This window comes from Notolepis coatsorum, assembly GCF_963971535.1.
Source record: "Notolepis coatsorum genome assembly, chromosome: 8".
Taxonomy (NCBI): domain Eukaryota; kingdom Metazoa; phylum Chordata; class Actinopteri; order Aulopiformes; family Paralepididae; genus Notolepis; species Notolepis coatsorum.
In genome coordinates, this window is record NC_140172.1 from 33,627,360 (window position 1) to 33,645,974 (window position 18,615).

An 18,615-nucleotide genomic window follows, 5' to 3' on the forward strand; every position below is an offset into this window, starting at 1 on the left:
ATGCTCAAGTTGCCGAAGACGCCGTAACTCGTCTTTGATATCAATATTTCAAAAATCTGTGATCGGATTCATATTTCCCATCCGCTGGCCTGAGACCCACCAAAAAGCCCCACTGAACCCTCTAGCGGTTCAAGAGCGCCATCTGGTGGCCGATCGGCGCAATCGCCAAACAGGAAGTTACTTGGACGATGTGCTGTTCAACCATATTACTTCCGGGCACTCTGTATATGTCCCGGCACTCTAGCTCGTCACAATACATAGCGATCCGTTGCCAATAACTCGATAAACAACATGATTTGGACGTATATACCATTATACAACCTGGAAATGGACCGGGTATTCCAACATCCCATAATAGGAAAATGTATACTCCACGCTCATCGCCCAACGGCGCGAGGAAGATACGGTAAGATTCAGCGTTATTTTTCAATGTCTTCTATACTAACTGATCTGATGAACATTTGACCCACATTAGATGAATGGTATAACGCTGCCCACGGAATTATAAACGCCCCCTCGCCCATCCGGTCAACATCAGATGACGTGTAGTAACTTCCAGAAGTCCGCCCAGTTGGATTTTTTTATATCGCGCCGATTGCTATCAAACTGTATTTGATCATCAATATAATGCATTTGGGGCTATAAATCACGTTCTGGAGAAAGCTGCAGAAAGAGATGAAAACACTTATACTTTAGATCATATTTTAGTATGAATATGTGAATGAAAAAGTTTAACGTTCATACACCCTGAACAATACATATAGGACATTGAATGGGCCCTAATAATGGCAATTTAGCAATAGAATTTGAAAAGTTATAGCCCTGCAAAGAAGGGGAACTTTTCCATAGACAAATAGAGCTGGCAACCTATGGTATATCATGAATTTAGCCTTAGGCAATCAAAGTGTTAACACTTTGATCGCCATGGGTTAAATTCATAATTTACCATCCCTCGCCAGCTCTATTTGTCTATGGAGAAGTTCCCCTTCTTTGCAGGGCTATAACTTTTTAAATTCTATTGCTACATTGCCATTATTATGGCCCATTCAATGTCCTATATGTATTGTTCAGGGTGTAGCAACGTTAAACTTTTTCATTCACATATTGGGCGTCAACCAGAACCGTGAGCACGGCTCCTCCCGACGCAGAAATAGCGCAGAGATACGCGGTGAGCTACTGGAGCCCCCGCTTACTTAGATTTTTATTGACCGTCAGACTAACAATTGAGTTAGTATGACGGCCGGCCCAAACCGGAGGCAACGCCGACAGCCGGATTCGAACCCGGTGTCTCTTGCGTTGGTGACGAGCGCAATGTCCGCTGCGCCACCCAGCCGTCCGATTTACACGCTTTATAACATGTTTAGCACCCTTGGTCGCACTACTGAAACAGTAAAGCAAAGAAGGATAATAGCGAGGTTTATTCAGTACTTGGAAAAAAAACAGAAGGCAGTGGGGAATGTGTGGTGTGTATAAAGATTGTTATCAAGATGGCGGCAGAGTGAACAGACCATCTCTGAACGGACTTTACTCATAAATAGGGATGTTCGATATTGGCTTTTTTTACCGATATAGTCCAACTCTTAATTTCCGATACCGATATCAACCGATACATGCAGGGTCCCCCCCCCAATTTTTTTTAATAAATTCAGGTAATTGAATAATTAACATTACATATCTCTTGTCGTGGAATTAACACAACATTATGCATACTTTTGACAATAAATAAAATAAGAATTTGTTCTTACTTGCCTGGGTAAATAAAGGTTAAATAAATGTAAAAAGAAAAAAGAAAAAGTTTTGTTTGAAAAACAGATACCGATCATTTCCGATATTACATTTTAATGCCAATATGGGCCGATAATATCGTACATCCCTACTTATAAAAAACGTATTCACCTTTGGGAACGACCCGGAGCTCCGTGCGCGAGGATGCGCCCGACACATCCGGGGGGTTCTTCACGTCACAGATGTAGGTGCCGTTGTCGTTGAACTGAGCCTTGAGGAGCTTTATGGAGGCGTCCTTCTTATTCAAGTCTCCGATAAATTCCTCCCTTACCCTCCCGTCGACTGGGTATTGCTTCCCATTGGTAAAGTAGAATATCTATTGGAAGAGGGAAGAGGTTAAAAGAGAAACTACATCCATTTTCAAAATCCATGTTATTCCTATTGTCTAAGACAGTCCAAAAATATTTGTGAACAAACAATTCTCACAAATCGAAAAACTAGATCTTGATTGGCTGCGGTTACACTAGGGCCATTTCATTTAGTTTTATTTTGCTTTTCAGAACGCTGCCTATTGGCAGGCAAGTTAGTTAAGTTAGACGTCATTTTGTCTCGTCTACTATATACATGTAGTACAATGCCAAAGCAGTAGGTGGCGATGTAGTTCAAACATGAAGGCCATTTTCAACCAATCAGAAAGGTTGAACGAGTCACTCCACATCCTGCTCAAAATCTCAGAAAGCCACCATCTTTATACCTCGCATGAGCCATATAGCTACATAGCATTTATTTTTCAGCAAGAAATAAAGTGCAATAAACAAAAACGGATACATTCACTGTGTGTTCTGCCTCATTTGTTGATGATTTGTTGAAACAAAACTAACATCAACCCAATTGACCACCAAGAGCAGAGTTTAGTCTCACAAAAAGATCGCCGATTTTGTTAGCTTACGTGCTAGGGATATGCCATTATAACAGTATAGCATTGTGGCTAGCAGCGTAGTAACGTTAATGCTAGCAGAATAAATGGATGTAAATGTTATTCAACAGATTGCAGAATGGGTACAATACAATACGGCTCAATACGAACAAGTGTTAAGGGAATGCGGACTGTTGTAGTTTGGAGTACTGGGTTCCTTATAACAATAACTTAACACGTTGGTAGCAGGGTTTCCGTTAGAAAAAATGGTTGCCGGTCTCAGAGTCCGGTAGATTTAAATCTACCGGTCAAATGAGAGAAATTCCGGTCAGAGTTTATTGAGCTTAAAAACAATTGATAGGCAGGCTATATAAAGAATGACATCCTCAAGGCATGTAGATTTATAATATTTTAACTTAAAACTAGGCTACTTTTGCGTATACAGTCATTATATTCCCGAGACACCGTGCTGCTGCCGACTTTAAATCAAATAGGTGTGTGGGCAGTCGCCCGACATTAATAAACAGCAGTCTGTTATAATCACATTTTTTTTGTATTTTATTTTTTTATAATTTTTTAAACAAACATATAAACAAACATGACAACACACGATAAGATATACAAGCATTAATTGTCAGGGCACATCCAATGAGATCACCTTTTGGTTAGTTGTTTTATATAAGATATACCCATAATACCTGTTATCTAAAAAAAAAACCCTACACACATATGCTCAGCTCGAACCCCCCCCTCCCGGACCCCACCTTGAGAAGTACCTCCACTATCCCTCGCACCTAACCAGACACTACCATTATAAGCTAGCTTTTATTCTCTCCACCACTTCTAACCACATTGACATTTTGGATTCATTGAGACCCAGAATTCTTGCTGTAGATATTTCATGGTAAATTACATCGAGATATGTAAGAAACCAAACTTTACGGCACATTTTTTCCGGTTGAAACCAGCGTGATGCAATCAGCTTTTTGGCTACTGTGATACCCGATAAAACCAATCTCTTTAGCTGTGGATTCACTGCAAACTCAAAAACATCATTCAACAGCAATACCGAGGGGTGTACAGGTATATTCCAAGATACGAGTTTTGATATTTGTTGGGTCACATCTTTCCAGAATGCCTTAACTGGTGAGCAGTCCCAATACATGTGCATAAATGTCCCTTCGTCCCCATTTGTACATTGGGTGCATTTGGAATCTTGTTTGAGCCCCATTCGGCACAGTCTTATAGGAGTCAAGTATGTCCTGTGAATATAGTTAAGATTGATTTGTTGATGATCCGGGTTCCTTGATGTAAGTCGGACATTTGCCCAGGCTCCTTGCCAATCAAAGTCATTTTCCAGGTCTGGTATATCCCTCCTCCAGACAGAGTCAAGTTGGAGGGTTTCATACGAGGACGTTAGTAATTGATGATACAATTCTGAAACAAAACCTCTCGATGTCTCTCTTGAGTAGAAGAATTTGTGGTATCTGTGGTGTTCAATTGGTCTGTCTAATGGAACACCGTGAGACTTCAAACATAGCTCTAACTGTTTGTGAAAAAGCCATGTGGACTTGGTGAGATTAAATTTTTTGCGTATTTCTTTATCACTACAAAAACCCTGTTTGTTAAAAACATCCCCTAATGAGTGTATGCCTTGCTCTTCCCATATAGGGAATCTTATAGGTCGTTTCCCAATTAAGAGAGCATTGTTATTGAATAAGGGAGTATGATTGTGCCATTCTTGTGGGTTAGGATTTTTTTTTTGTGATTCACGCCATATCCGGATCGCATGAGTAATTATGGGGCCAAATTTTCGTTCACAGTGCTTGATTGGTAGTTTAGTGTATGCTATGTCCTTCAGTCTATGTGGGGCTTATAATCACATTTTTATGAGCTAACGAATTCCGTTATATTGGACATTTGTATTAATTATATCAAGCGAAGAACTGAGAAATTTGGCAGAGAGAGACGGCAACATTATCGTGAGTTTGCGTGAGCGTAGGGCTGGGCGATATGGAAAAAAATCATATCGCGATAACGATATGATAATTTTATTTCTCGATATCGATAATTATCGAATTGTTATAAGTATAAAAAAAAATTAAAAAAAAAAAAAAAAACATTTTTTTTTTTTTTTTTTTTAACAACAGATGTATGTTTATTTTGCAGCAATTCTTTGTCATTGCCGCCATCTTTAGTGTTACATCCCCTCACACTCCAGTTCTCAGGCTGCAGCTGGTTTAAAAGCTAAAGTAAACCGGCTTCTCTGCTGGCTGTGGCTCCAGAGGAGTTAAACAGTTCTGGCTCTGCTAGTTTATTTTCGATCTTTTGGCGCTTTTTTGGTGGACAAACCACCGCACATGTGCACTGTGACTTGTGACTGGAGTCTAGTTCTGCTAGCACACATAGCCTACTGTGTACAGACGGTTTCAAAATGTATTTTAAATTAGAAAGCAAACAAAATAAATGGACAAGAGAAAAATAAATCAGAATTTGGTCAGTATTGTCATTTGGACAAGCAAAGCCATTACTTTAAGTTGCAGGCAAGAAAGACAAGTCTGTCCACTGTCTCTGGTTTTAAAACTGCCCTGTTGCAGGTAAAAAAAATAAAAAATAAAAATAAAAAATAAACGATTTTTCGATATATTTTTTTATTTCGATATTAGATATCGATTATTAAAATATATCGCGATATTTATCGTTATCGTTATATCGCCCAGCCCTACGTGAGCGTGATGACTCCACCTCCCAACGACTTATTTGCGAGAGTATGCCGCTGCAGAGCAGCAGATTCAGCTGTTTTCAGGCTCTATCTGGGGACCGCTCAGCAGCGCCCCCCACCCAACAGCTGAATTGCCAATGGCTGAATTGGAGTATTGCACTGTGCCGGCACAGATGGTGTGCAGCTGCGGCTCTGCAGCTGCATGCAGTCGCAAATCTAGCAGCAAGCTCCCGCTGACAACAGCGTTGTCATTATTAGTAGGGATGCACCGATATGAAAATTTGCCACAGATACCGATTGTTCAACTAACACAATCGGCCGATATCGATATTTGTGGCAAAAAAAGTTTTGTAATATTCTTTTTTTTGTAATTTTATTTTATGAAACTACTGTATATTTGTGTTACAAATTGTGCTCACCGATAAACATAGGCCTCTTTACTTACTTAAAAAAAGGAAACATCAAGAAATAGCACTATCCCTCTCCCAGTATGGTCTGCCGGGCTGCAGCTAGATACTAGTTCTCCCAGTATGGTCTACCGGGCTGCAGCTGGATACTATTGTCTCAACCAGAGCTCTCAACCAATGAAATTTTGATTGACAGTCAATTCTGCCAATTACGTCACACACCGCTTGCACCCGCCTCTGCTGTTACCACCAATCGGCAAGCGCGTATACATTTTTTACTTCCGCTTTTGTCCGCCATTGATTTTGACGAGAGGTTTTCTACAACAACAACAAAGCGCGGCGACGTTTAGCTTTTAGCTCCGCAGGATGACTAAATTAGGCATAATGATTTTACTGCAACGAATGTTATAATAAAACAAAGCCTTTCTATACATGTGTCTGATTGAAAACTTTATTAACAGATTTGCAGAATGGGTAAAACTCAGGGCTCTATGAGCAACGGAAGGAACTGAGCTAGTATGAATGCTTGCTACGTTCGGGTAAATAATATGCTGATGTTATTGAACGTGTAACACTAACTATATAACGTTAATACCACAAAACGAATGCATTTGTTAATCATAAGTAGTAACTTTGATGCAGTAGCTTGTGTGTGGGCCGGGGGCGGCGTTGTGCAGGTCGCGACGCGACTGATTTTGCCATTTGACGAGACACAAATTGATGGATATTTATCGGCTACTGCCATCGGCACATTCGAGCTTATCGGCCGATTGCAGTCAACAAGGCACTTATCGGCCGATACCGATACCCGACCGGTACATCGGTGCACCCCTAATTATTAGACCTGCTTGGTGAAGCAACGATGAAACAAATGTAATGATTGTTTCGTTCATCGCATAGGCTATTTAATTTTAGCCTATTTTAATACAATTCAAATAGTGCTTAAAGGGAATTATTTTCACCGGACATTAAGACCAGAGAGACTAAATATGTCGGACTTCAACAGATTTTGCCGGTCAAATACCGGTAATTACCGGCTAACGGAAACCCTGGTTGGTAGCCGCAGCTACTTGGGACAGCTCTGCTGTAAACACTGGAAATAACCGTGCAGGTCTCTACTGCGCATGGGCATTGGGCAGAATGGCTCCGTATCCGGCTTGCGCTAATTACATGGCACCATTGTCTGCGAGTTTCCAAAACGAAAACACCCTTCGAGCGTTGCCACTAGGAAAATGCGTTTTCCTGCCAAAACTGTGTTTCTTTTTAACTTGGACATGCAAACGTAATCATTCGAAAATAGAATGTTGCCGTTTTACCCCAGTGTAACCATGGCCTGATGCTGCTCCATAGACAATGCATTATGGTAAAGACACAGAGCACCCAGGGGGCCGTTCTTGACTGAATGACATCAAACACGGGACAAACACTTAATACAATCGGCCAAGTAGGCGTTGCTCCCGACCATTCCCAGCCATGCTGTGGCCTGTGTCTAATGCAAATCCCCCCACCCAAATATAACCAAATCAGCTACACCATCTCTTCACCTGGCAATAGACCAGTGCACTTCCGTGTTACATTGAGCTCATGGAGGAGAGAGCGGGGGGAGAAAATGAATGAATGTGGATGAGAGCCATTAAGTGGTTGTAGCTACGGTTGTGGGGGTGCTGGAGACATGATCCAATAGACTTTTATATGCATGAGTCTCCTGAACACGGAGAGACCAATCCCAAGTCGATCTGCACTTTCTCTGCCGAGTTAGTAACTTTTTCGCACCTACTCCCGAACTACATGTGCATATTGATGACCTAGACCAGGGGTCAGCAACCTTTACTATCAAAAGAGCCACTTTTCCCCCCTCCCACAAAATAAAATGTTCAGGGAGCCGCACAACCTATTTACCCTTAAAATGAAGATAACAGTGTATAACGTTTTATATATCCCCAAGCATACCCCACATTTAGCATAAAACGCCTGACAATTGCATACCCAAAGTAATTTGTGATTTATTATACTTTATACTTATAGCACAGTTTGTTGCATTAATGGAATTATAAAGCAACAAAAAGAAAAAAAATTACTTTTTATTGCTGTTTTTACCTGTTATAACAAAGGAAAACCTCACTCTTATGAAGGAGAAAAAATACTGGCTGTGTAGAGTAGAACTATTTTTAAATAAAACACAGAAGAGGAGACAAAACACTGGTATCTGTAGACCAACTTTGAAATAAAACCCTGAACTATGCAGCTCTATTGAGTCCTTCCCTTATTTATGGAAAATCTATAAAATAAAGTAAATTTTTCGTTGTTCGCAAATTTCACACCACATATCGGGCGTACAGGTAAGCCTGCATTGTTAGTCGTGAAAGCAAATTAATCTGTCCACGCTGAATTAAACCCTCTATTTTCCTCAGACTCCTTTTTTTGGATTTATCCATGGTTAGCTTACTGGGGGGTCGGAAACTCAAGATTAGCCACTTGCAGATGGCAGGGAGAGGCGCGGGGTGTGACCAGTGTTGCGTTGCTCATATCAACACTGGTTGCACGCACGCTAATGACGCCACGTGCACGCGCGCATAAATGTTCCCTCGCATAAGGACAGACTAAAGACAGTGCCTAATTGCCTCTACGAATGGAATGTAACACCTGACGACCGGCGCTATTGATATGCAAAGTAGCCAGGTGGGTACTGCGAGTTGGCGCATCAGTCGAATGCAGCGCATTCCTGCGTGCACGCGCTTCTGCTCACAACTTGCACGGCGTGCAACCCTGTCCCATGAGCAACGTATATTTTAGTTGATGAAATATTTTCTCATTTCAGTGTCACAGTATGACATCGATCTCCAAAATAAGAGAACAAAAAAGAATAATAAAAATTAAAAAAAAAGTATGTTTTTTTTATTTTATTTTTTGGCCAGGGAGCCACAGCTGATTGGCTAGACTCTGGAGTAGGTGCGGAAAAGTGACTATAGGTCGGACGAGAAAGTGCAGATCGACTTGGGATTGGTCGCTCCGTGTTCAGGACTCAGGCATATAAAAGTCTATTGGATCATGTCTCCAGCACCCCACAGCCGTAGCTACAACCACTTAATGTCAAGGCTCTCATCCACATTCATTCATGGTAAATGGCTGCTTTTTTATATAGCGCTTTTATCCAAAGCGCTTTACGATTTGTTACTCGCATTTTACCCATTCACTCACACCGACGGCAGAGGCAACCATGCAAAGTGCCAACCTGCTCATCGGGAGCAATTAGGGTTAAGTGTCTTGCTCAAGGACACATCGACAGGCTGCCTGGGAGGAGCGGGAATCGAACCGGAAACCTCTGGATTGCCAGACGACTTCTCTACCTCCCGAGCCACTGTCAGTCTGTCACCCTCCCCCCGCTCTCTCTCCCATGATTTCAGAATACCGGAAGTGTTGCGGTGGTCTATAGGCACAACGAGTAGGAAACAAAGTGAAGCCCTGAGAGCTCACGTTAAGACAAGACTCACCATTTTCGGAATGTCAGATGATCCCGGTGGCCGGAAGGTCCAGGTCACTATGGCCAAACTGCTGACCACTTCACTGGACTTGAAGGAACATCTAAAGATCGCTGTGGTTCCGTTCTCCACAATCACCTCTGTGGGGGTGTAAATTTCGACCGCTGACGTGGGATTTGTACCTGTCGATGAAATAAGGATCACAGTAGTTCTTTTTTTTTGCCCTTCACTCCTGGTCGTTGCCCTGCCCCATTGTCTGGGGAGGGTGTAGACTACTAGATGCCGCTTCCTCTGATACATAAGAGTCGAAGACAGCCACTTATTTTCACCTAATAGCTAGGAGTTTTACTGGGAGAGCATAAAGCACAGAGGTTCACACACCATCTCCCCCAGATCCCCTCCTAGCTTAACAGATGCCCAACCAACCAGTAAGAGTCACTATTGCAATTCACCAGGACTCGACAGGACTACTGACCGAACCGGAGGTACTGCTGCCAGAAATGTAACCCGGGTCTCTGCAGTGGTAGGCGAGTGCTTAGACCTCTACGCTACCCAGTCGCCACCACAATAGGTATCTTAGTTGTAAGCCAACAACATGAATCAGTGGTAGTTTTCTTACACTGCATCTAGGACTGGGTGGTGTGGGGAAAAAAACAAATATCAATTACTAAATTAGTCAGTGGAGATCAATAGCACCATGACTATGCAATCCCCCCACATCGGCCGTTTGGCGTATAATTTATGACTTGGTGCACTGTCTCCGATTGCTTTGCTTGTGTAACCAAGAGGTGCTTTTCAACTTGTAATGTGTCCTGCTCGAATAGATAGAAAACAGTGATAGCAACCTAGGTGCCACCAGTCTGCCTTGGCTACACTTCCGTATTGGCACACTATCAGATAAACGTTAACCCTGTTGGTAATAATTACTTCCTACAATGCACACTACCATCCGTGGCTATATTAAAAAGGACAGATAATCAGACTGTAAAACGAATTACAAAAAAATACATACATATTTTTTATTTTACCTTTATTTTACCAGGTAGTCACTTGAGATCAAAGATCTCTTTTTCGAGCAAGACCAGGCCAAAATGGCAGCAAAACAAAAACAAACATACAAATACACAAAACAGACATAAAAGGCAAAGTGGGGCAAGGGGATACATTTGAGCTGCAGCAAACTAGATTTGGGATTGGGGGAGATTGGGAGGGTAGGGTAAAAAGAGGATGGAAGGAAGGTGAGGCTTTGCATGAGGTTGCTGGGGAGAGAAGGTCAAGTTAAAAATATAAAACCACATTATGCAGTGAAGCAGCGACATACATCTTTCACCCGCCCATGCATGCAATTAAATAGGATTTACTTAAAATGAAATGGTTTGGTTCACTTCTTCTTACATGTAAAATTACCTTTGAATCAAACAACTACACTAACGTTACACATATTCACATGTGTGTGAACATTTTGCATGTAATCCCAAAAGATACACAAATAAGGGCGCGACGAGACCATCAATTTCCCCACTTTGTAAACCAACAAAACATTTCGCAAACACTTCCAATTATTATGATGATCGTTTATAGGTTTTGTTGCACCGATGTTATTATAATCAAATAATGCCAGACAGTGCAATCAGGCTTTTAATAAAAGATAACTGGACTGGAGTCATGCAAAAAAAATCGGATGGCCCTGTAACGTTATAGCTACACAAACATCTGCTCTTCCTTTAGGTGTGTTAATGTAATGTTAGCTATGAAATACAGTAAAGTTGTTATGATCTAAAGTTACATTAAGAAGTAATACCTGGCGTTGACTAACGTTGTTAGCATTGCCTGCTAACGTTTTAAAGAAAGAGCAAAACATCACGTCTCAGCTATAGCTAGTTAGCGTTAGTAAACCAACATTAATCTACGTTGACACATACAACATAAACCAACCAATGTGTTCCTGTTCCCGACTGTTTTTGATAAAGGTCATAATAACATGTATTTCTAACTAACCAGGGTACCGTTAGCTCATTAGCTAGCTAACACGTTAGCTCATTAGCTAGCTAACACTAAAGCTAACGGTTAGCTAGGTAACGTTAACCTACTGTAAGCTAGCGTGGAAAAGGTTCAAGTTATATCCTGGCTAAAGTTACCTTACTTAGCTGACCTTAGCTCAAATCAAACCCTTTCCCAGTACTACAATACTTACCGAATATTACACATGACGTTAATCCAGTCAGTAAAACACATTTGCAAACGGCATTTAACAACCACCGTGGCTCCATAATGTTGTGTACACACACACACGATTATATTGATTTCCTCAAACCTGTTCCTTTTTTTTCCACCCGAGCCATTGAGGGAAGACGCCCTCCACGTCTAACTCCTCCCACTTCCGTTTCGGCCGCCATTTTTGGAGTTTTCTTTAGTTGTATTTGGATTTTCTTCTTGACTTGCCATGAATGAATGAATGAATGAATGATGAATGAAAACTTTATTTAACATATTGCAGAATGGGTACAGTACAGTACAGCTCAATACACACAATTGTTAAGGGGATGCAGACCAGAGAAAGACGTTTGTCTTGTTTACATCAGGGTCCCCTATTTTCAATTCATAGTGGGGAGCATTTAAACGTATATTAAAATTGATTGATGGTTCAGCCAGTGATAGGCTAGTCTACATGTAGACTGCGTTTGTAATGCTGCATTCAAACTACCGGTATGGTGATATAAACCCCCAATTTGGTCACAACCCTGTCTCCTGAACCGTTCAGCCATTGTGTAGCAGTGTGATGTGTGCCTGGTGCCAGTGTATGGCAGCCATTGAGCCTGCGTAGCCCAAGGTTGGGTGCTACCAGTGGTGGTGAAGGAGGCCATTTCCACCCTACATTGTGGGGAGCGCTTTGAGTGTCTAGAAAAGCGTTATATAAATGTAATGATCATTCATTCATTCACAATCAGTCAACGGGGCGGCACAGTCTATTCTATTCCCTATAGTCAGAATCAGAGTGTGTGTGTGTGTGTGTGTGTGTGGGGGGGGGGGGGGGTGTTCCATGTACTCTGGGGAAGATCCGATGAACGTTGTGGGTAAGTATTCCATGTAGGCATAATTTGGTGGAGATTCGATGAACGGTGTGTGGGTTGTGGAGGGGTGGTGGTGGTGTGTGGGTTGTGGAGGGGTGGTGGTGTGTGTGGGCTGTGGAGGGGTGGTGGTGGTGGTGTGTGAGCTGTGGAGGGGTGGTGGTGGTGGTGTGTGGGCTGTGGAGGGGTGGTGGTGGTGTGTGGGCTGTGGAGGGGTGGTGGTGGTGTGTGGGCTGTGGAGGGGTGGTGGTGGTGGTGTGTGGGCTGTGGAGGGGTGGTGGTGGTGTGTGGGTTGTGGGGAGGGGTGGTGGTGGTGGTGTGTGGGCTGTGGAGGGGTGGTGGTGGTGGTGTGTGGGTTGTAGAGGGGTGGTGGTGGTGGTGTGTGGGCTGTGGAGGGGTGGTGGTGGTGTGTGAGCTGTGGAGGGGTGGTGGTGGTGGTGTGTGGGCTGTGGAGGGGTGGTGGTGGTGGTGTGTGGGCTGTGGAGGGGTGGTGGTGGTGTGTGAGCTGTGGAGGGGTGGTGGTGGTGTGTGAGCTGTGGAGGGGTGGTGGTGGTGGTGTGTGGGCTGTGGAGGGGTGGTGGTGGTGGTGTGTGGGTTGTGGGGAGGGGTGGTGGTGGTGGTGTGTGGGCTGTGGAGGGGTGGTGGTGGTGGTGTGAGCTGTGGAGGGGTGGTGGTGGTGGTGTGTGAGCTGTGGAGGGGTGGTGGTGGTGGTGTGTGGGTTGTGGAGGGGTGGTGGTGGTGGTGTGTGAGCTGTGGAGGGGTGGTGGTGGTGGTGTGTGGGCTGTGGAGGGGTGGTGGTGGTGGTGTGTGGGCTGTGGAGGGGTGGTGGTGGTGGTGTGTGGGCTGTGGAGGGGTGGTGGTGGTGTGTGGGTTGTGGGGAGGGGTGGTGGTGGTGGTGTGTGGGTTGTGGAGGGGTGGTGGTGGTGTGTGAGCTGTGGAGGGGTGGTGGTGTGTGTGGGTTGTGGAGGGGTGGTGGTGGTGGTGTGTGGGCTGTGGAGGGGTGGTGGTGGTGTGTGGGTTGTGGGGAGGGGTGGTGGTGGTGTGTGGGTTGTGGAGGGGTGGTGGTGGTGGTGTGTGGGTTGTGGAGGGGTGGTGGTGGTGTGTGGGCTGTGGAGGGGTGGTGGTGTGTGTGGGTTGTGGAGGGGTGGTGGTGGTGTGTGGGCTGTGGAGGGGTGGTGGTGTGTGTGGGTTGTGGAGGGGTGGTGGTGTGTGTGGGTTGTGGAGGGGTGGTGGTGGTGGTGGTGTGTGGGTTGTGGAGGGGTGGTGGTGGTGGTGGTGTGTGGGTTGTGGAGGGGTGGTGGTGGTGGTGGTGTGTGGGCTGTGGAGGGGTGGTGGTGGTGGTGTGTGGGTTGTGGAGGGGTGGTGGTGGTGGTGGTGTGTGGGCTGTGGAGGGGTGGTGGTGGTGGTGTGTGGGCTGTGGAGGGGTGGTGGTGGTGGTGGTGTGAGCTGTGGAGGGGTGGTGGTGGTGGTGTGTGGGCTGTGGAGGGGTGGTGGTGGTGTGTGGGTTGTGGAGGGGTGGTGGTGGTGGTGTGTGGGGTGTTCCATGTTGTGCCCTGTCATTATGATAAATGTCTGTGCCAAGTTTGGCCAATATCTGATGAATGTGTGGGAGGAGAATCCGGACAAACGGACAGACAGACAAACATTAGCTAATTTCAGTGTCGCCGCATCTCTGGATTATTATGTTTAGGAGATTTGGCCTGATGGTGGCGCTAGAGGAAAGGTCACAGGGTCGCCCAAATCAATAGGTTTCTTCTTCTACCATTCATGAATGTGCAAGTTATAGCATTCACACCCAGGACACAAACACTGTGGCGGTCGGGGGGGAAATCCACAATACCCCCGACACTGTTGTTTCAGGGACATCCTTTTTGTTGTAGCAATGCAGCTACAATGCTATTAGAACAATCTGGAGCCACAGTATCGACCAAATACAAACAGTGGCCATTTTGCACTTAATGTCATGCTCAGGTTGGGAAACCATGTGCCCTCACTACAAGGGAAGCTCACCGGGGGGGGGGGGGGTCACCAACCAACACGACCTCTCCCTCCCAGATGAGCCGAGCATGTTTTATGCTCGCTTTGAGAAAGAAAACGGCGTGCCAGCCACCCAGAAGACTACACACTGCGACTGACTCAAATCTGAGGTTCGGAGACGCTTGGTGGTAGGGTGAAACCACAGATGGCAGCCAGCCCAGATGGGGTCCCACCCTGTGTTTTCAAGATCTGCATGAACCAGCTGGCTCCTGTGTTCACAGACATTTGAACACATCACTGCAGCAGTCTGTCATCCCAGTGTGCTGAACCCTATATGTGTGGTGTTAGCATTTTTGTTACCCAGTGTTCCCAGGTCTGGTGGACCCAGAACAGTATTGGGATTTTAAAACAATAAAAATACCTAACATAAAAATACCTAACATATGTTAACTTTATCTCAATTACAAGCAACCTAGACAGCATATATGGTTAATGTTTGCCATTTACCTCTGCTAGATTTATCAATAAAAGTGCTATTTGTTAGGGCGGTCAGGTGGCGTAGCGGAGATTGCGTTCGTCACCAACCCCGGAGAATCACAATGAAAACGTGTTATTCTATATTTTCTTCACATAAAATGACCCAAGGCCAATGAGTCAGGTTAAAAATGTAACTCATTGTATAATTTATCTTTTAGTAAACATTCAAAACGGGTCCCACGGACCCAAACACCACACAAGGGTTAAAGGAGACAACCACTGTGCCATTACCTAAAGAGACCAATTCAACATGCCTCAATGACTATCATCCAGTTGCTCTTCACCCATGAAGTGCCTGAAACAAACTGGTTATGACACATATGAACATCTCTAAGTCATTGGACCCACTCCAGTTTGCATACAGGAAGAACAGGTCTGTGGCAGCCCGATCTCGCTTAAAATATGTAATTTAAGTACTATTCGACCACATGAAAGGTACATAGTGTTCGTTAATGTTATAGCAATAAGTAATATATTTATGTATTGAATTGAAAATGTACAGTGTGTACTTTTGGCAGAGTTCCCCTGCTGGGGAGCGAACCCAGGATGCCCACATAAGAGGCAAGTGCCTTTACCTCAAGACTACCAAGACACACTCTTTTGGCAGCCTTGCCCAAACCCTAACCTTACTGTTACCTTAAACTAACCATAACGTTGAACCCTAACCCTAACCTTAACTTCATATTTTAACCATACATTATGTGCCTTTTTCCTGTGATCGAAAAGGTACTTTATTTACATTTTCTGATGAGACCATGTTTGTTTGTAGACGACGCCATAACACTGATGATACTGCACACTCTCATGGAACACCATGTAGGCAGGATGGACTCATATGTCGGGCTGCTGCTCATCCACTACAGCTCGGCTTTTAAAGGGAAATTCCACTGCAAAGCGTTCTCTGCTCAGACACATCGACAGTGATCAATGACTCAGGCCCCGCTCCCCCCCGCCCCCAAGTGACATATATATATATATATATATATTATAAATTATGAATCCTCCACTGCACTGTTTTTGTCCTGTGTCTGTTGTTATTGTTATTGTGGGGGGAAAAAAGGAAAAAAATGCATACACTGTAATGCCGCAACAATTACCTATGTGTTTACACAAATGGCTAAATAAAGGAATCTGAATCTGAAGAAGTGGAATGTGCTCATTTTGGTGGAGCAAAACGTCATAATGAATCATAAGAACTACAATGTGGGGGCGAGTTATTTGTATTTCCTGATACCTCGATCGTCTCTCTCAATCAGTCCCCCTTTTGTGTGTTAGGTAGGAGTGGCAACCTTTGACTAATGCTGTCTGACGCCCACCATGTTTCACCTTAGTGTGTAGACCTTTGATAAGCCGGAAGCTGGGGCCTGTGCAGTAGTTTAGGGCTATATCTTTGGCCTGACGATATGTACTGAGCTGGCAGTGAGCTCATTTTACCCAGAGTTGAATACCCAAGTGGTGAGAATAGGGCATAACACTGCATCCTCTCTGGTCCTCAACACTGGAGCACCACAAGGCTCCTGCCTCAGGCCGGCTGTGCTCCTTGTTCACTTCACACATGAATCATGACTGCACAGCCGAGCATCTTGACTGGAAACATCACTGCCTGGTATGGAAACAGCCGAGCGTACCACGGGTATTGCACTACCACCCCTGCAGGTCCTATATAACAAGAGGTGCAAATCCAGAGCCTGCAGAATAATGAAAGACCCTCACCACCCCAACAACAGCCTGTTCAAGCTGCTGCGGTCAGGCAAACGCCTGCGAACACCAGCAACTAGGACAGAGAGACTTCGGCTCAGCTTCTCCCCCCAGGCCATCAGAGCCTTGAACACTGAACTCTCCACACACAAGCACACATGAGCACACACACAACACACACACTGTACATGCTCACACACTAGCAGCCACTTTAACATGAGCACACACACACTCATGCTGTACACGCCCACACTTATGGTCACTTTACAAAAGGAAAGGTCACTTTAAGAATAGTATAGTATAACTTGAGATTGTATAATATAGCATTGTATAGCAGTGTACATAAAGACCCAGTGCCTCATCCGTAGCTAAGTGTATTGCACTACCACAGGACCTAGTATGTCCTACCATGCTCTGTAAAAACTCATGTACATATGCCCTACTTTGATTACTTGTATTATTGCACAATGTCGTTCTATTGGATTCTTATTATATTTATATTATTATTATTGTATTATGCACAATCGCTGCGGGCAAGACCCCCGCATTTCATTGTATACTTGTATGCCGTGACAATTAAAACTCTTGACTTGACTTGACTATACATAGTAACAACTGTATCGTAAAGTTCGATACCACAGTAATCAACCTGACTGCTAAGCGATAAGCAACAGCGATGAGATGGAGTATGTTGAGTTGAGATAGTCCAGCTGGAGAGACGGTGCAATGACAACAATCTTGGCACTAAACTGCGCCAAGACTAAGGAGATCATCCTAGACTTCGGATGCCACAGTGGTATATACTGTAGGTCAGTGTAACCGTCACCCCATCAACATCAATGGGACACTGGTGGAGGTCATACGTTACTTCTGTTTCCTTGGTCTGCAGATCTCAGGTGACCTGGCTTGGAGAACCACAACACTGAGGCCATACTGAAGAAACCAAGAACACCAGCCTGGAACCACAACACTGAGGCCATGTTGAATAAAGAGCATCAGCCTAGAACCACAACACTGAGGCCATACTGAAGAAACCAAGAACACCAGCCTGGAACCACAACACTGACACCATGTTGAATAAAGAACATCAGCCTGGAACCACAACACTGAGGCCATACTGAAGAAACCAAGAACACCAGTCTAGAACCACAACTCTGACACCATGTTGAATAAAGAACATCAGCCTAGAACCACAACACTGAGGCCATACTGAAGAAACCAAGAACACCAGTCTGGAACCACAACACTGACACCATGTTGAATAAAGAACATCAGCCTGGAACCACAACACTGAGGCCATACTGAAGAAACCAAGAACACCAGTCTAGAACCACAACACTGACACCATGTTGAATAAAGAACAGCAGCCTGGAACCACAACACTGAGACCATGTTGAAGAAACACCAGCCTAGAACCACAACACTGAGGCCATGTTGAATAAAGAACACCAGTCTAGAACCACAACACTGACACCATGTTGAATAAAGAACACCAGTCTAGAACCACAACACTGAGGCCATGTTGAATAAAGAACATCAGCCTAGAACCACAACACTGAGACCATGTTGAATAAAGAACATCAGCCTAGAACCACAACACTGAGACCATGTTGAATAAAGAACACCAGTCTAGAACCACAACACTGAGGCCATGTTGAAGAAACAAAGATCACCAGCCTGGAACCACAACAATCAGACCATGATGAAGAAACACCAGCATATAACCACAACACTGAGACCATATTGAAGAAACACCAGCATAGAACCACAACACTGAGACCATATTGAAGAAACACCAGCATAGAACCACAACACTGAGACCAATACATTTAAGATATTATTATTATTATTGATTGATTGATTGAAAACTATTGCAGAATGGGTACATACAGTACAACTCAATACACACAATTGTTAAGGGGATGCAGACCAGATAAAGACTTTCGTCTTGTTTACATCAGTGTCCCCCATTTTCAATTCCTAATGATGTTGAAGAAAGAACACCAGTCTAGAACCACAACACTGAGACCATGCTGAAGAAACAAAGGACACCAGCCTGGAACCACAATACTGAGGCCATAATGAA

General features: G+C 44.2%; 1 protein-coding gene across 1 annotated transcript in view; it reads right to left on the minus strand.

Annotated features, from left to right (window-relative positions):
- The window catches only part of mpzl1l (myelin protein zero-like 1 like), a 30,408-nt gene extending 18,835 nt beyond the window's left edge, over positions 1 to 11,573 (minus strand). Inside the window, exons 1-3 of the mRNA XM_084319677.1 lie at positions 11,444 to 11,573; positions 9,262 to 9,431; positions 1,897 to 2,101 (exon numbers count right to left, since the gene is read on the minus strand). Coding sequence (XP_084175803.1) covers positions 1,897 to 2,101; positions 9,262 to 9,431; positions 11,444 to 11,519 — 451 coding nt within the window. The 5' untranslated portion in view covers positions 11,520 to 11,573. The remainder of the gene's footprint in view (positions 1 to 1,896; positions 2,102 to 9,261; positions 9,432 to 11,443) is intronic.
- Between the last annotated feature and the right edge of the window lie 7,042 nt (positions 11,574 to 18,615).